Below are 19,630 nucleotides of genomic sequence, written 5' to 3' on the forward strand. Positions count from 1 at the left end.
GCCACAGTAGCAGGAATACCATATCAGCCACCTAAGAACAGTAAAGCATGCATTTACATACCACTTAGCAACACCGAACCAACCACCTTGTACATGGCAACCTTCTTGCAACATCACACACTTTATTTTGCACCGTAAAATCACAATAAAATCATTTGTTGGATACTGGAGTTTCAGCAGACCCTCCAAGACTGTTTGAGGAAAGTCCTGCCCCCCAGCTCTAGGGATAATTTTGATTGGTTCCCCCAAGGAGCTTGACTAACTTTGTCTGTTTTGTTTTTTGTATTGTACTCATTTTTTAATAGGCCACCTGAATTTTGATGTTTAAAGATAAATTAGAACTTTAGAATTATAATCAAACCATCCAAGGCTTGGCTCACAGAGTGTATTTAACACCACTAGCGTAACCTGAATTTGTCTCTCACTCTCAAATTTATTTACTGTATTACCAACTATAGTCGCACTGTAATATCAGGTTTCAGGTTTTCTGCTTTATTTTAATACATAAGAAACACCGGATTATAAGGCGCATTTTAAAAGACAATAGAAAGAAACATAGTAAGGGTGTCGCCATGTTTCCCTTCTATTTTTATCAGACTTTGCTGCTGGGGGTGCCTAAGTAAACAAAACTGTAATTCTTAAACAAAAAAAGTAAATCTTTCAAAGTCAAGCAAGTGCTGAGTGTTAGTCTACACATATTTCTTTCCTAAAAACTGTTTATTTGGGTGAGTAAAGAGCTTCCGTTTACTTACAGAAAGCTTAGATTTTCAGTATTTTAGCACTTAGCGCTAGTAAATGCCACCCGACAGTGCTACACTAAGATAATCTGAGTGTTAGCACTATCGGCTAGCGGTTCATCCCACAAAGCTTGTTTTAACACTGTAAATACGCGGGCAACAGTCCAGTTTACTTACATCTAAACGGTAAAAGGTCTGTGGTTAGCGGCTAATGCTAATACTGCTCCAGCTTCACTGCTGAAGTATATTTACTGACACTTCTTTGTAATGCTGGAATTCAGCAGAGTGTCTTTACTGCTTTTTACAACCTGACTGGTAGAATTCATACATAAGGCACACTGGATTATAAGGCACACTGTTGATTTTTGGAAAAAATTTAAGGATTTTAAGTGCACCTTATAGTCTGAAAAGTAAAATAATTTTATTATTGTAACGGTTTTAATAGCATGACTATAGTAACAATAATATTAGAGAGCAGAACCTTCACTTTTGCATTCACACTTACATAGTGTCATTAGATTCAGCTAATATGAGCACTGTAGCTGTTAATAAAGCACTGCATGTTTCACTATATAATGATAACAGAAAACTGCACAACTACTGCATGCAGACTCATACAGTGTTGGGACAGATGTTTGTGGACATAATTTCTAATGAATGGATTTAGCTATTTTTGTTTAGCTAGTGATGTGCAAATGCACAAAAACATAATTTGGCTAGTCCCTGTAGAGAGGATTGGCATATATAAAAAACATATTGAAGCACATAAACGCTCCTGAATTTTCTCCACTTGCCTCCACAGTGGAGACCTGTTAATCCAACAAATGCAGGGCTAAACAAGCTGTTTACCCAATACTTATAGTCCTTATAGTGTTTTATATACAGTGCATATGGGCCTTTTAACAGTGTTCCTCTCTCTTCTCTATTATACATAATACACCTTTAAAAAGTGCAGTCTTGCTTTAAAGTCCACTTTAAAAGCAGAGGAGCTCTCCATACAGTACCTGCTTTCCATCTTCCACTCCCTTCTTCTGCCCATAGTTTTAATGTAAGCCATACTGTGCGTGTGCTTCCATACTGAGTGATGTTCTGCAGTGTTGGAGAGGAAGGAGGGGGCTGTGGGCAGCTTTTCAGCAGGTTTTTAAATCTAGTCCCAGTGCAGGCAGATTTACAGACCCCTTCAAAAGGTCCTTCTGTGTTCTAAGGGCGTCTCTAGGAGGGTTCACATTGAGGGTAAACACACACACACGCGCACACACACACATGCGCACTCTCTCGTGCACTTTCGGTATATGGAAACATACAGAGTTCAGAGGGGACATGCTGGTTCCATCTGCATTCTTCATTCGTTTTCCACTGTGTTATCTCTCCTCATTCTGTCCCGGCGGACATTACAGCACGCTCCCTGTCTACTCCCCCGGTCCGACACTATCAAACACATTCATTGAAGGCATATGCAAACATTTGCACACTGACAGATGATACTACAGGGTGACTTGGACACTTTCCAGGCTATTAAAGACACTAGTGTAGGCTGTAATGCTTTCCTAATGCTTTTAAGTTTTAATGAGAAGCCATTGCTTTGTTGGTTTGATATTTCTGACATGTTCTTGTTTGTGTGTTTCTGTTCTGTTTCCAGGGCAGATCAGTGTCTTTGACTATCTTCTACAGAATAGCCAGGAATACCATGATGATGTGCTTTAACAAGGAGCCAGGAGCATCTGATGTTGAGGTACAAAGACATGCACACACAAGACATACAACTGTATTTCACACTTTTCCTTTAGAGGCCAATGAGCATTTACTTAGGCACCTGCGTATTTACCTTAATTATGCCCATTTATATTAATTGTGTACACTAAAGATGCTCCAGAGAGGTTTCATAAAAATGCCCAGTTACTCATTAAATATTATTATGGTTACAAATAGAAAATGCAACACTATATCAACCACCCATGAACATTTAGAGCACCCATTATGCAAATGCATAGCATCACAATCGCAACTGCCTGTACATCATGGCAAATCACCTAGCAACGCCATAGCAACCACCCAGTAACACATGGAGAACCTATTTAGCAACTGCCTGTACATCATGGCAAATCACCTAGCAACACCATAGCAACCACCCAGGAAAACACAGAGAACCCATTTAGCAACTGCATAGAGTCACAATAGCAACTGCCTGTACATCATGGCAAATCATCTAGCAACACCATTGCAACCACCTAGGAACATTAAGAGCACCCATTTAGCAACTGCATAGCATCACAATAGCAACCGCCTGTAAATCATGGCAAATCACCTAGCAACGCCATAGCAACCACCCAGTAAAACACAGAGAACCCATTTAGCAACTGCATAGAGTCACAATAGCAACTGCCTGTACATCATGGCAAATCATCTAGCAACACCATTGCAACCACCTAGGAACATTAAGAGCACCCATTTAGCAACTGCATAGCATCACAATAGCAACCGCCTGTAAATCATGGCAAATCACCTAGCAACGCCATAGCAACCATCCAGTAAAATATAGAAAACCCATTAAGCAACTGCCTGTATATTAGAGAAAATCACTTATCAACACCATAGCAACCACCCAGGAACATTTAGAGCACCAATTTATCAACTGCATAGCATCACAATCACAACTGCCTGTATATCATGGCAAAACACCTAGCAACACCATAGCAACCACCCAGGAACATTTAGAGCATCCATTTAGCAACAACATTAAAAAAACAATAGCAACTGCCTGAAAATCATGGCAAATCACCTAGTAACACCATAGCAACCACCCAGGAACACATAGAGCACCCATGTAGCAACTGTATTGCAAGAAAATAGCAACTCCTGAGCAAACACCTGGCAACACTAATAGCAATTTAACAATAGTCAGTCATCTGTTTTGAACTGGCTAAATGTATTTAATAAATCTAGATACATCTAAGTATCATGGAAATCACCCAGCAACACCATAGCAACCACCCAGGGAAACACAAGAGCACCCATTTAGCAACTGCATAGCAAAACATTAGCAACTGCCTGTATATCATGGATAAAACTGTCTTTACACATTCAGCAATTACCAAGGCAACCATCTAGCACAATCATAGCAACTCCCTTGCAACCCCCTAGCAACACTCTACCATGATCATAGCAAATATCCGTTTAACAACCACCTGTCTGTCATGTGTTTTGAACTGGATAGATACATTTAATAAATCTAAATGCATCTGTGTACAATAATAATCAGTATTCTCACATATTCTACATCATATATCCTTTTTATTGTGTTTTATGCTGCTATAAACCTCCACATTTCCCAGCTGGAATTAATACTGTTATCTGTTACTATACATCATTTCCCCCCTCGACCCCCACCGCCCTTCCCTCCCCTCCTTCTTCCTGTTGCCCTTCTTCCAACCCCACTCATCTGCTTACAGCAAGAGTACTGGCGAATAGTGGATCAGAGGGACTGCCATGTATCAGTGCATTATGGGAAGGTGGACACGAGCACACATGGAAGCGGCTTTCCCGTCGGCAAGTCGGAGCCCTTCTCAAAGTACGAGCTCTTCCTGCTGTTTCTTTAATATTTAACGTGTTTTTATTTAAAGCACTACAACTCAAGGCTTGGATTAGCTTGAGCTGAGATGCACCTATTGCTGATGAAGGTGTTCAGTTCCACACAGTACAGGCATTGCCATGTGGTCAGCCAGACCTCGACTCTTCCAGTACCAGTTTTCCTCAGTTTCCAAATCTTTTGAATGTGTACAAAACAGTACTCACTGCTCTGGCCTCATCTGTAATTTCTCTAAATAATTTTATGTTGGTTATCTGTGTCGTTTTCTAGTTGTTATAATGTTATAATTTCTAGTTGTCTAGATGTTAAGTCTGAATATAAGCATGTAAATGCTGCAATAGAGTGTGCAGTAACACGATCTTTTCCAATACTGCTTTACTACAAACAAAAACTTTTTAAATTGATATATTTTTTTAATCTATTTCCAAAGCTCAGTTTATTTCCATTGCTACTTTCCATCTGTAAGCTGTTAACCAATTAATTGTTTGCTACAAATAATTCTCTCTTTTTTAAAACAATATACAGCTCTGGAAAGACCGTTTCAGTTTCTGAATCAGTTTCCCTTTTTGCTTTTTTTTTGTTATATGTTTGAGTAAAATGAATATTGTTGTTTTATTCTATAAACTACAGACAACATTTCTATCAAATTCCAAATAGAAATATTGTAATTTAGCATTTATTTACAGAAAATGAGAAATGGTTAAAATAACAAAAAAAGATCCAGAGCTTTCAGACCTCAAATAATGTAAAGAAAACAAGTTCATATTTATAAAGTTCAATATTTGGTGGAATAACCCTGGTTTTTAATCACAGATTTATGCATCTTGGCATGTTCTCCTCCATCAGTCTTACACACTGCTTTTGGATAACTATGCCACTCCTGGTGCAAAGATGCAAGCAGTTCAGCTTTGATTTGATGGCTTGTGATCATCCATCTTCCTCTTGATTATATTCCAGAGGTTTTCAATTTGGTAAAATCAATATATATATACGTATATATATACGTGTATATATATATATATATATATATATATATATATATATATATATATATATATATACACGTATAGATATATATATATATGTTTATTCATTTTTTTTATTTTTTTACTACTTTCACTGTAACTTTATACTTTAAAATATTTTTATTTTTTATAATTTTTTTTACAATACTAAAATGACTTTTTTCAGTTTTTTGTTCATTTTGTTACCTTAAAGGCCCATTAAAAAAAGTTTAATGTCTGGTTATTGACTGGAAGACCTGAAGAGTTTAAATGGCAAAAATAAAGGGGAAAAAGGTAGTGTAGCTTGTTTAATCTTAATTAAACTTCCAATATCTTCCAATATCTAGTATAAAAGTTGAGTATAAGAGTGGAATAGTGCTGTATTGTTACTGCAGTGAAGAGAAAAGCAGTACTAATACCCTAATATAGACTATTTATCACAATATATTAAGATTGGTGGTGTGTTTTTGAGTCTGGCGAGCAGCAAATAAACATCACTCACTCTTCTTTCTCTCCTTCTGTCTCTCAGACATGGCTGGAACCTCACTGTCCTCCCCAATAACTCTGGATCCATTCTGCGCCATCTTGGTGCTGTGCCCGGTGAGTCTTCAGCTGTTGTTGAATTTGAAGAAGGCTTAGTGAAAAGAAAACGATGGGATGAGCTGTATGTACTGAAATGCTCAGTTTTTAATCTCTTTTTTTTTTTTTTTTGCTGCAGGGGTGACTGTTCCCTGGCTGAACATTGGCATGGTCTTTTCTACCTCATGCTGGTCTCGAGACCAAAACCGCCTTCCATATATTGATTACTTACACACTGGTGCTGATTGCATTTGGTAAGTTTGCTGACAGAATTAGGAAAAAAAAAATCATTAGGGCATTTTTTAAAGATATGATTAAACGATATGTTTGTATGTTAACTACATGAATATTTTGTATTTACTTGTTTATTAACCCTTTCAAAGCCTTCATTTATTACAATAGACATTTACGTTGTGTTGCACATAAAACTAATTGAGACTAGCTTTTGTCCATCAGAATAGAGCATGAACCAGCAAATGAACAATTTACAAGCCAATGAAACAGTAGCTAAGCCCCGCCTACTTCACTGAGTGGGGAAAAAAACAAACAGCAGCTCAGGTATTAAAGCTTGATGGATCTAAAGCCAATGAGGCAAAGTTATAGGAGCTCAGTTTTACTAATTTAATATGATTTAGACATTTTAATCATGTTTATTATACTGAATGAAAAAGGTGAATATAAACTAAAAATGTTTAACACAGGCTTCTAATACGATAAAAAATTGAGAAAAAAAAATATATATATATTAGTTAGTGTAGGTTAGTTAGGTAAAAACAGCATTTTTTTATATTTTTATATATTTTTTAAAAGAGTTTAAAGGACACAATTTAAAATACTGATAACTGCGTGTATTGTCATTTTGAGTTAATAAATACTGTAGATGAATGTGATTGGATGAATGCAATGCAGTGCATGTTAGCAGAATATAAAGCATGTAAACACTATTCCAAGTTTTTTACATGCATTTTTTGGAAATATACAGAGAATGGCCAAAGAAAAACTCAATATAGGCATAATTCTACCATTTAATTAATGGTTGCATTCAAATAATGATAAAAGCATGTTAAACGATGTATTTTACTTCTGTTTTATTTGTCAGTACATATAGATATATACACTGTGGAGTCGTTTTTGTTTAGGATAGGTCTTGGGATAAAGTGTGTACCCGCCTATCCACAGCCTCGTTTGTTACACTGATTCTGTTGCTGAAATGGATTTATTGAATTGTGGTATGAACTCAGTAATACAGCTATATTCGCGGCCGGTGGGGCTCTAGAGGGAGCAGCACTCCACGAAAGCAGAAAAGCAGAGATGATCACAGCATGTGATGCCCCTCAGAGAGACCGACCGACCGACCGTGTGTGTGTGTCTGTGTCTGTGTGTGTCTGTGCACAAGACTGACTCATCAAAAAAAAAAAAAAAAACAGCCTGTTGCTATGGCAACACATAGCTGGCACAGAGGAGACAGCAGAGAGAGCTTTTTACCAGTTCTTTCCTTTTGTCAGACACACACACATGCGTACACACTGAGCTGACAGAGTGTTTCCCGCTGTGCCGCGCAGGTATTCTGTTCCTGCTGAGGAGAAGACTAAGCTTGATAATGTGGTGCACACGCTGCTGCAGGCCAACGGCACTCCAGGACTCGAGATGCTGGAGAAGAACATAATGGTGAGGGATTACACACACGCTCTAATTAGAGCTTCAGCAACCCCACTTTTTCCTACAGAGTTCTTCTACTGCGCATCACTACATCCACTTAAGCAGCACCTCATCCACTTATACACGGGATGCTCATTAGGAGTTCTGACGATAGAGCAAATCCTTAAACAGCCTCTACTGAAACTCTCTTTTGTTGAGGTATGCAGTTGTTCAGTGTTCGCTTAGCAAAAGCATCAAAAGTATTCAGATTTAATACTGATACTAGGGTTTAAAATACTTCTGTAGAAGTTGAAGTATTAGCTCAAGCTTTTTACTCAAGTAAAAGTAAATAAAGTACTGCTTTTAAAACTATTTAAAGTATAAAAGTTTAAGTAAGGTAAGGAAAATAAATGCCATTACTCATGGACTCCATAATGACTATAATGTTCTATTAAAATGATATGGTTGAAATATTGAGATGCAGTAGACTCCGTCTTTTAGCTGCATATTTATTTCTCATTCCTTTTGTTTTTAACAATGACAAGCCATGAGAAAAAATAGCTGAAATGAATGAAATGGAAGCAGTGAGTCTATTTTTAAAATGTAAATAGTATGAAGTACCGATAATTGTGTTAATACATAAAAAAATATATAAAAATAAAAAAATAAAAATTCCAGTAAAAGTATAGATAACTAAATTTTCTACTAAAGTAAGGTTAATGAAGCATTTGTACTTCATAACTTCACACCTCTGCCGCTAAGTAACAATAATCTACACAATATATTTCAAACGTATGCCATTTTTGATATTGACAGTAAAACATTAAAGCCTTGCCTAATCAATGGAGACAGAGAAACTCATTTTATTACTCTTGATTTCAGAAGAATCAATAAATGAGCAGGTGTCTCAAAACTCCCAATACATGTAAAGACAAGACAAACATAGAATTTGTCCTCCACCTTTAAACCATTTGTGCAGTGAACATGCATAAACACACACACACACATCAGTGAATAAACGCACTATAGACATATCACTCACTCACTTACACACATTATTGTATCCTAAACTTGTCCTTACAAACAAAACCAATAGAAATCAAGCACCAACTGAAACACAGGAACTGTTAAACAGATGATCTCATTTCTCTCTCTCTCTCTCTCTCTCTCTCTCTCTCTCTCTCTCTCTGTCTCTAACTTTCTTTTCCAGATCTCTCCAGAGGTGCTCAGTCGTGAGGGTATAAAAGTGCATCGCACGGTGCAGCAGAGCGGCCAGTTTGTGGTGGTTTTCCCTGGAACGTTTGTGTCCAAGGTGTGTTGTGGTTACAGTGTGTCTGAGACGGTGCACTTTGCCACCCCGCAGTGGATGAACGTGGGCTACGAGGCTGCTAAGGTGAGCCTGGAACAGCTGCTCTCTGCTTCCACCTTCTGGACTGAGAATGCAGTTGTTGTTTTTTTTTTGTATTGTGGTTTTAGCTTTTTTATCAGCATAATAATTAGCTGATAGGATGTTTTATTCAATAATTACCATGTAGTATGGATTCAAGTATTGGACCCTCTGGGTTTTAGCTATTAAACTAAAAGGAGTTGAGTTTAAAATCAGGATAGAAATTAGAAAATGCTGTTAGTTTAAGAGAGGTGAATTTCCTGAGCTAAGCCTTCTAACAGTTTAATAAAATACACAAAACACATCATCTGTTTTTACACCTCTAACTAGAATGGGTGTATATTTCTGTAGCAATCTTTAGGAAATTCTTTAGTGGTCATTGGATTATTTTTAATAGTGTTAATGTTAGTGAATTCGGATGGATTCTAATATTATAGGATTGACTCAGTCAGGTTAACATGTTCAGATTGATGCACATAATATATTTATACAATTTTACACACAGTAACTAGTGATGAGCATAAGAAAAGATCCATTTAAACATTTCCAGCCACAAGAAGTACAGATTTCAACGTGCTTTTCTCTTTGCTTATGCAAAAGAGTATCGGCAGTGTCACGGGTTAAGGAAGTTTTCTGTTTATTTAATAATTTATCCTTCTGTTCCTGTTTTGTTTATGCAGTAAATTCTCACCCTGCTTGCTCTGTTTGTTTTCCTGGATCAGGATCTGAAATGCAGGCGCATAGCCAAGCCCTTCTCCATGGAGAAGCTGCTCTACCAGATCGCCACATCCGAGTCCAAACGAGAGAACGCACTTCTGCTGAGTACAATCTCCTCTCTGCTCAAAGATCTCAGGTCAGTGCAGCTCACACTCCACTGCATAAAGAGGAACAGATGTTAAAGCAGATGTTGCCTTGCAGATATGTGAATTATTCCTAACACTAAAGTTGCAGTTCTAATGTAGAAGCTTCTTTGTGCAAGCTTACCTTGGAATTTACATAGATTGAGCTCAATATTTATTCAAGGAGCTTCAGTTGAATAAATAGTTTTTTCGTTCTAAACATAACACACAGTCTGATCCTTTTACCCAAACCTAAAACCTGATCTAAGTTTAAGTCAATACCCTTGTGATGACCTTGATTTGTAATTCTAATCCTAACCCTTTTCATAAGTAACTGTATATGTATTGTAGCATCACCAGGGTGGAATAAAGAGACCAGATCAAAAAACAGAAGAGAGCATTAAATGACCAATGAGCCGTAGGTTACTCGTAATGGCAGATCATTGTCAGTGGACACCCTTATTCACCATCCATCACAACATTATTTAGATGATAAATAACATTTTATAACTAAACAAAACACTCACAAAAGTTTGTGCATGCACAACACTCTTTCTCAAAACATCTCAACCCCCTCCCCCACAATAAACCCACCAATAAAGAGTGTTTAAGAAATATATGTATAATATCAAAGGCCATTTAAATTGTTTCACCACTTACGCACTGTTTTATGTCAGTTTCTTTTGGTCAGGGAGGGCAATATATAAATTAAACAACACAATGTTTGAGGACATTTTGTGAAGGATGATATGATTTTTTTGACATTATTTATATTACCTCCGAGCTTTATGGACAGAATAGATCTAGTATTTGTGCTTATGAATGATATATGCACCAAAAAAAAAACTATAACAGTAACATATCGTCATGTTAACTAATATATCTAATCCATACTTTTCAAATCTAGGTACATTGATCTGCAAGTCATATATGTATAAGAGTTAGGGTTGTTTACAGTATTTATATTATATATACTCTATACTCTATATATACTGAGGTGATTCTGATTCTGCTGTACAGGAACATAGAGATGAGGCAGCGGCAGGAACTCTACGAGGCCGGCCTGCTCTCTTCTGCTCGATACGGCACTCACGACAGCAACCAACCCACAGGAGAGGGCAGGAAGAAACCCCGCAAGTGGCTGGCGCTGGAGTCGTCCGAGAGACGCTGCCAAACATGCCAGCACCTCTGCTACCTGTCTATGGTGAGGACGTGTTTATTTAAACAACATGATGCACATTAGTTATTCAGATGTGCTTGATTTATTCATGTTGATCTAGTTAATTAAATTAAGTTTAAATGTATGTTAAACCTGTTAGTTATTAATCTGAATTTTAAGTATGAAACAAATCTGCATCTTCTGTGAGTTCTGCCGTTCTGAGAGCGAGAAACTAAAGTCTGGACCCTCATAGTGACTCTTGGAATTTAATTGGTTAGCTGAACAGGTTTTCCTACATTCCTTAAAAAGGAGAGTATAACATATTGTGGCTGTCATCAAAATCCCATAAGTTCATATTTTGTCCTGAACACTATTTAAAAACGGCAGCTGCTCTTTATATATTGCGTAGATGTTTTATAACGAATGGACCAGTAGAAGTGGTCCAATTTTACAGGGTGTTATTCCAGCAGCGCTGCATCATTTGAGGAGTATTATACTGGAGTATTTGTGTGCAGAGAGCTAAACAGGCCTGGTGTCTTTCAGGTGGTACAGGAGAATGAGAATGTGGTGTTCTGTCTGGAATGTGCACTACACTATGTGGAGAAACAGAAATCCTGCCGTGGACTGAAGATGATGTACCGCTATGATGAGGTAAGGATCGCTGTTCTCTGGGCAGAATTTAAACTAGCCTGTGAGGGGAGCTGTTGAGACGAGTTTGCTGGCAGGGATCTGTTCAGCTCTGGCAGCTCTGAAGTACAATACAAAGCAAGATCAGTGGAGAAGGCTGCATTAGTGCCTCATAAAAATATTCTAAAAACATCTGCATTTAAAAATTGAGCTGCTTTTAATTGTAGCATCTTATTTCAGTAATTTCACTCTATTTTTCAGTAAGCGTCACTGGCTACCAGTTGCTGCTCACATTAAATTCAAAGCTCTTACATTTGCCTACAAGGTGATGAAAGAACAGGCTCCTTCCTACTTCCACTGACTCCTAAAGACTTATGTTCCCCCAGTTCCATACATAGCTCCCCAATTGTGGAACGAAATCCCTTCCACTGCCAGAGCAGGAGCGTCCCTCACTACATTTAAGAAACTCCTGAAGACAGTTCTTCAAAGAGCACTTACTCTCCTAACACCTCTAAATGCACGTCATTATTTGTAAGTCATTTTGGATGAAAGCTTAAGTAAATCTGGCTTAAGTACATCATCGCTGTCCATTAAAAAACAAGTATCTTCATTTTGGTTGAATTTCCAATATTACCTTCAAATAAGCTGGTTTTAGATTGACTTTCATTGAAAAGTTAAGGTTTTATCTCTCCCCTATAAAGATGGTTGGTTGGTTGGTTGGTTGGTTGGTTGGTTGGTTGGTTGGTTGGTTGGTTGGTTGGTTGGTTGGTTGGTTGGTTGGTTGGTTGGTTGGATGGATGGATGGATGGATGGATGGATGGATGGATGGATGGATGGATGGATGGATGGATGGATGGATGGATGGATCCGTTTAGGGAGAGTTCAGTCAGGGAAATTAAAATTCCTGCAGCATCATTACAGTAGACAAAGAATACACACAAGAAACAAAGGGAAATAAATACATAATAAAACATAAAATAAATTGGTATATATTTCAAAGTGGACAATAACAATATTTAGACAATCTCTAGATATCAAGTGCATATTAATGCAAGGTGGAAACAGTATTCTATGTCTCAGAATTTGATGCATTACAGAATTGGATTGGATTTTTTTTTTCTCTCATAACCTATCCAGCAACACCTGACTTAAAGGTGTCCATATATTCCAATTAACGCGCATTATTTTTACCCTTGCTTTGTGTTTGTCTCTGCACCTGCAGGAGCAGATTAACAGTCTGGTGAATCTGGTGTGCGGTAAAGCTCTGAAGACCACAGTAGAGAACTGTAACGGCTCCAGCCCCGCCAAACCGCCTGCCAAGCGCGGCCCCCGCAAGAGAGCCACCGTGGAGGTGTCTCTGACCCACCTGTCCAGCCCCGCCCAGCTCTCCAAAAGTGCTGCCACGGCCATCTCATGAGAGACGGCTGTCCTTACTCCTTGCTTTTAACCAATCACATCTCTCTCTCTCTCTCTATCTCTCTCTCTGTCTCTCTCTATCTTGCTCACTGTCTCTAGAACCTGTTTCACGTCCCCTGACTCAGTACAGATAGTACGGCAAGAGCTTGCTGTGTGTGAGCAAGAACCTGCCTTTTTTTGCACTAGAGCGTAAGAAGGTTTTATTTTTATTTTACTTTTTTTTGTGATTCTTTTAGTTAGCATTAAGCTGCGATGTACTCGCAGGTATAGATCTGATTAGCAGGTGAGACTGACTTCTACCTTCTTATCCAGATTGTCCCTCTTCCTCCTCCTCCTCCTTCTCCTCCTCCTCCTCATCTTCGGCCCTGTGGACTGCATACACATACAAACACATTCAAACACATACACTCACACACACACTCTTACTCAAGCCTGAACTGTGAACAGAGGCACACGATGGTGCTCTATTTTTTATTATTATTATTATTTTGTTTTTTTTCTCGTTTGTGTTCTCTCTTCATTTTGGGGTTTTATTGATATAAATAAGGGCCGCCAAGCTGGGGCTTGTGCTTGTTTTAGCTTTTGCTTTGATTTCTTTTGTAAAAATGAATACTTTAGACCTCTTCAGTCCCCACGCTCGCGCTTGTGTGGGGAGGAACGGAACGTAAAGGCGAGGTAACACTTGAAAGTGAAAGGACTGCTTGATTAATTCTGGGTTTTCCATCTGATTTTAGATGTGAGGAGTGTTTTATTTGGTTTTACTTGGTTTTATTTGGTTTTACTCTGCGGATAGGGGAACACTGGTGTTCACAGCAGCGCGTGTGCGTGCGCAAAGTTGTGCTTCAGGTCGCGGCCCCCTGGTGGAGACAGCAGGGTCTTCTGCGCTGAAACGTAGAGATGGTGGTAACTGTGCCTGATCTTCAGCTGGGAGGTCCAACGACTTTTGGTGCTTTGATTTTTTTTTGTTTGTTTTTTGTTTTTTACTGTATAAAATCAATACAAAAAGGTAAATGAAAAGAAGTGCTATCTGCCTTCATACACCACAGGACGGAAACGCTCCGGAGGCTTTCCGCTTCTACATGTGCAATCGTGTTAACATTCCATACTTTCAGACCTATTGATTCATCTGTACCAGTTAACATTAATTATTATATTATTGTAATTATTATTATTGTTATTATTATTATTATTTGTGTTTGGACTTTTTCTTTTCAATTTCATTTGGATGTGCTGTCTCAAATAGAGCCACTAGGCAGAGGGTGTAAAATGTGAAATACGAGTCTTGAGGATCTTTTTTTTTTTTTTTCTTCTTTCTCCTCATTTTTAGTTTTTTTCTTGCTTTCCCTTTTTGCAGATGAGTCACGAATGATCTAAAGAATCTCAACAAACACCATTTTCAACATTTTGTACATACTCCTGTAAATGTCTTTAAATACTTGAGCCTTTTCTGAGGGTGACAGAAGGAGGGGACAAAAGCATGATGAAGAAAAGCCTTACCTTTCAGTTTCTTCATCTGTGGGAGTTTAAATGCTTACAGGGTTCCTCTGGTGACGTGGAAACATTTTTAAGTGCTGCTTATATCACTGAGAAATAAGATATGGAGTAGCGATGCCCCTCCCCGACCCTCCCCCAGGTTTCTTTCTTTCGTTTTTTTAGCTTTACTTTTTTTAAAGAAAAGGGAAAATACCTAAAAAAAAAAAAAAAAAAGGTTTTTACATTTTCATTACTGAAAATTCAACAATGTAGTAGCTACTCATGTTGCACTGAGCTTGCCAGTGGTGACTGTCAAGAAAAAAACCTATAATCCAGTTTGTTGGTTGTTGTCCTTTACCGAAGACTGAACTGTTTTAGGAGTATTTAAATGAAAGCCAGGTCAGGTGTTTTCAAAAAAAAAGTGGTTGTCAAGTTTTTATGGCCTTACAATGTATTTTATTCAGAATTTTTTGCTGTTTTTGTTCCTTTTTCTACAGTATGAAAGATTTGCTCACCGTCTGGCAAACTTAATTTATTCGCACTGCGTCTCAGCCTTTCCTTACACATGGGAAGATTTCATGTTGGTTATATTGCCAGTTTTTTTTTTTTTTTACTTTTCCAGTTTGTACTTAAGGTTTAATAAAAACGTATGGACAATTCACGGTCAGTTCTTTTCAAGTCGTCTGTCTGTCTGTCTTTCATTGTGTGCTTTTCATTTTCTACCTACTTTACTGAACCACTGTCCACACAAATGAATGAAACTCAGATTCTTCATATCTACCTATATTAGATTTTAATTAACATTAGTAGTGAATAAGACACAGTAGCCTCCAGTAGATTCACTATAAATATTAAAATTGTTACTGAATCTTTACAAAGTTGGGATTAGATGAGGTTTAGGTTTAGTGTTGAGGTTCAGAGGAAAAGCTAAGTAAAGCATCTACAACGTTTATAAAGTAACTACTAAAATTAAGTGTTGCCTAAATCTATATAATTACCTGCCTGATGAAAAAAAAAATCACAACACTTTCCATCCGGATTTTTAATGCTGATCCTTAGTATGCTATTATTACAAGCCAGAAGAGTTTTTGATTGACTAAAATACAACATTTATAAATAGTAAGCTAAACACACATAAACCAGCCAAGTGATTCATGATGATTCACAATAATCTGCAAGTTGTTTGTTCAAATGCTTTGTGGAATTAATTTAAGGCTTCTAAATGAAAGTGATCAACTTGATTATAATTATATTCAGTGTTTAAACAAAGTCTAAATATAAAACAAAGCCAGTTATGACGAATGAATCACAGTTGATGCATAGCATTTGTACACTCACCTCTTGCGTGGATACAGAATATCAATAATTAAAAAGTTACTTTATTGCAGTAATTCAGTTCATAATGTGAAACTCCTATATTATATAGATGTAATACACACATAGTGATCTATTTAAAGTGTTTATTGCTTTGATTGTTGATTATTATGGGTTACAGCCAACGTAAACCCAAAAATCAGTGTCTCAGAAAATTTGAATATTATAGAAGACCAGTTGGTACCTTTGGCAGTGTGGGCAGTGTGCCAAGTCCTGCTGGAAAATGAAATCCAAACCTCTGTCTATAAAAGCTGTCAGCAGAGGAAAACATGAAGTGCTGTAAGATTTTGTGGGAAAACACTGCACTGACTTTAGACTTGATAAAACACAGTGGAGCAACACCAGCAGATGACATTACTCTCCAAACCATCACTGATTGGTGAAAACTTCACTCTAGACCTCAAGCAGTTTGGACTGTGTGTCTCTCCACTCTTCCTCCAGACTCTGAACCCTTGATTTACAAATAAAAAGCAAAATTTACTGATGATCAGTGATGGTTTGGAGAGACATGTCATCTGCTGGTGTTGATCCACTGTGTTTTATCAAGTCTAAAGTCAGTGCAGTGTTTTCCCACAAAATCTTACAGCACTTCATTCTTCCCTCTGCTGACAACTTTTATGGAGATGTGGATTTCCTTTTCCAGCTGGACTTAGCACACTGCCCACACTGAGGAAAAGTACCAATTGGTCTTATGTAATATTCTAATTTTCTGAGAAACTGTTTTTTTTTTGGCGGTTATTATTGGCTGTAAGCCATAATCATCAATAATAAAATGAATAAACGCTTAAAACAGATCATTGTGTCTATATAATATGTTAGTTTCACATTTTGAACTGAATTACTGAAATTAAGTAACTTTTCAATTGTATTCTAGTTTTTTGAGTTGCACCAGTGAATCTCAAAAAAATAACAGTGGCTGAAAAAATAACAGTATTTTGACCTCTTGCTGTTTTAATAACTCAATAACTTAATGTCTGCAAACAGTGACCCACATTTTCCACCATGGCCGGAACACAATGAAGGCAAAAGAAGTCTCATTTCCCTTGTGGTAATTTCCCGTTTGGTAATTGTTGGCCAGCATTTCCCTACGTCTTATTTGCTTTAGCAATGAAAAAAAATTGTGCTGGCATTGGGTAGTTTGTTCTGGAAATATTTTTAATGGATTTGATGGATACACAAACCGAAAACTTGAATGTTGACAAAAAAATAATAATAATAAAAATAAAACATTTTTATTTCCCGTCCTTTCAGGGCTTCCATAGGGTCTGTCTGCTTGATACCAATGATCATATGGAAGCATAATCAGTGCAACACCTTTTAAAAGTGAAGCTACAACATCTCTAGCAGCTCTGCTGACTGGGTGCAGTATTGTGAGCAGCTCTGCCCATCTTTTATATGTTTAAAAAACAACAAGTATTTTCTATTTTTGCCTTTTCATCTCCAGTGTATAATTCCAACAGTTTTTTAATCCCACAGAAATCAGTTTTTAAGACTGTTCTATTGTAAGAAGGTGTTTTAAATCTGTAGACAAGAAGAAAATTACAATACGACTGACCTGTAAGACACGGACCCTTTAATATATATTAGTTATACTGTATATCTGAACAACAGGTAAAGGCAGCAGCTGGAGGGAGAAACATTTACTCGCAGGGGAATGGGGTGAAATACTGCACGCCACAAAACGAGGAATTTCTGTACAAAATCCAAGAAGGTCATAAAACACGACCGACGTAAAACACCTTCTCTCACGCAGCGAGTGCATAGCACACAGTTTCACCATCACCTCCCTTCCTCTCCTCCTCCCTCTGATCTCTATGTGGCTGAGGAGAGGGGGCCTTTCGCACAGTTCTTGGCTCTTGGTGGATTTGGTTGTGGTAGAGAAGAATCTCCACAGACTCCTCCTTCATCTCTCCTCACCAGCTGGGGTCCTCCTATTCCTCCTCCTCCTCTGTCCTCTTCTTCATCCTCCTCCTCTTCCTCTCCGGCCTCTGTGTCCTGGCTGGCGGAGTCAGTGCAGGTGGAGGAGAGGGAGGCCAGTTTGTGCCGGAGCTCGGCCTGCGTGGGAACCTGCAGTGTGATCTCAGTGGTGAACGACTCCACATCGGGACCTAACAAACACACACACACACACAAAATCAGACAAATGAGACAAAAATGAATGAGATTACAACTCAGAGCTGAGGCATATCTTGGGGTAGGATGTCCCAATTCCTGTTAGGCTGGCGGGGGGAGGGTGAAGAGTAGGGGTGGGCGGATAGATTTAAAATATGGATAGTATTGATACTAATGATGGTATTGGGTTTTGATCGATACTTGTATAAGATTGATTCTTTTTAATCTTCAGATTCTCTTCAATACAAATCCAGGCATTTACAGAGTGATTGATTGGCTGTGCAACATCCTTCTTTCCTCACTTCACTCATGCTCAATTAGCCCCTCCCCTTTTTTTTTTTTTTTTATAATTTTATTTCTGATTTTTCCCATTTTCTCCCCAATTTACACAGCCAACTACCCAATCCACTCATTAGGACTCCCCCTATTACTAGTGATGCCCAACACACCAGGAGGGTGAAGACTAACACATGCCTCCTCTGATACATGTGAAGTCAGCCGCCACCTCTTTTCGAGCTGCTGCTGCTGATGAATCACAGCGCACCCGGTTCTGTTACATCAGCTCACAGAAGCCCTGTACTGCAGACATCACCCTAGGAGTGATGTGGGGAGAGAGCGCCATCTACCCACCCGGAGGGAGCGAGCCAATTTTGCTCCCTCTGAGCGCCGGCAGCTTGATGGCAAAGCTGCATGAGCGGGGTTCAAACCTCCGACCTCCTGCTCATAGTGACAGCGCTTTTAGACCGCTGGACCACTCCGCGCCCCAGCCCCTCCCCTTTTCTAAAACTAAATTAACCTTCCTGTTATGTTACAGGTCAAATTGACCCGTTTTAGAGACTGAAGATCTAGGTATAATAGTTAAAAAGTATTTTTTTTTAGTATGAAACTTCTTCTGCTTGCCTAATAGGTGTAATCAACAAACATATAATATGAAAAGAATCTCCGTTCGCGGTCCTCCTCTGGACAGGAGGATCAGGAAAAAAAAAAACTGTAGTGCCTCTGCTGTGTTAAGTAATGTGAGAGTAACTTTAAAATAAGCTGTAAACATGTAACTATTCCACAAATCCACAATTCCACAAAACAGAACCAATCCAGGTGCTGTCCCTGTTTCAGGCTCATTCTGAACAGGCTAAGCTAATTTAAACAAAATGCAGACATGCATTTTCCCTGTCTATACGGCTAGTATATATATATATATATATAAATCTCCACCTTGAAAGGCGTTTTTCGAAAAACGCCTTCTCTGAGAAAACTGCTGCTTGGTTTTAATTGCTTTTATGCAAAATGTACATGTTGTAGAGAAGCATCACTAGTCAGACAGAAAGGATAATTATAAAATTCACCACAATGCTAAAACAGGCTAAAGCATGTAGCATGTAGGCTGTGTTCAGACTGCTTGCCCAAATCTGATTTTGGCGTTTATCTAGATAACAGTGGTGTGCAGTGAGGTCCTTCTAACCCTTCAGAGAGGGGGTGACAATAGGTGCATGTAAATCATTACATAATTTTTTACCAGGAAATATATATTACAGTTATTGTAAACTATAAGCATATATTTTATAAATTAACTAAAATAAAAAACAGCAACTAATTCAAGGCATTACTCTTCGTTTTTAAGTGGCTACGGGACTCTTATCTGACTGACAGCTGTTCAATCAAAGCTTTTTAAAATGGCTTCTGCTCACGTGTCTGCGTGACC

At 38.2% G+C, this 19,630-nt stretch overlaps 2 protein-coding genes across 4 annotated transcripts in view; one reads left to right on the plus strand and one right to left on the minus strand.

Moving 5' to 3' along the window:
* Window positions 1-15,123, plus strand: part of jarid2b (jumonji, AT rich interactive domain 2b) — a 184,704-nt gene extending 169,581 nt beyond the window's left edge. For both annotated transcript variants that reach the window (XM_022683099.2, XM_022683100.2), the window contains 10 exons: window positions 2,377-2,469; window positions 4,187-4,305; window positions 5,857-5,927; window positions 6,046-6,160; window positions 7,469-7,574; window positions 8,755-8,937; window positions 9,654-9,784; window positions 10,791-10,974; window positions 11,473-11,580; window positions 12,779-15,123. In XM_022683099.2, the coding sequence (XP_022538820.1) occupies window positions 2,377-2,469; window positions 4,187-4,305; window positions 5,857-5,927; window positions 6,046-6,160; window positions 7,469-7,574; window positions 8,755-8,937; window positions 9,654-9,784; window positions 10,791-10,974; window positions 11,473-11,580; window positions 12,779-12,973 (1,305 nt within the window). In that variant the 3' untranslated portion in view covers window positions 12,974-15,123. The remainder of the gene's footprint in view (window positions 1-2,376; window positions 2,470-4,186; window positions 4,306-5,856; window positions 5,928-6,045; window positions 6,161-7,468; window positions 7,575-8,754; window positions 8,938-9,653; window positions 9,785-10,790; window positions 10,975-11,472; window positions 11,581-12,778) is intronic.
* Window positions 15,124-16,953: 1,830 nt separating this feature from the next.
* The window catches only part of dtnbp1b (dystrobrevin binding protein 1b), a 72,676-nt gene continuing 69,999 nt past the window's right edge, over window positions 16,954-19,630 (minus strand). For both annotated transcript variants that reach the window (XM_007228518.4, XM_007228519.4), the window contains exon 4: window positions 16,954-17,927. In XM_007228518.4, the coding sequence (XP_007228580.3) occupies window positions 17,632-17,927 (296 nt within the window). In that variant the 3' untranslated portion in view covers window positions 16,954-17,631. The remainder of the gene's footprint in view (window positions 17,928-19,630) is intronic.

This window comes from Astyanax mexicanus, chromosome 3 (genome assembly GCF_023375975.1).
Source record: "Astyanax mexicanus isolate ESR-SI-001 chromosome 3, AstMex3_surface, whole genome shotgun sequence".
Lineage (NCBI taxonomy): Eukaryota > Metazoa > Chordata > Actinopteri > Characiformes > Acestrorhamphidae > Astyanax > Astyanax mexicanus.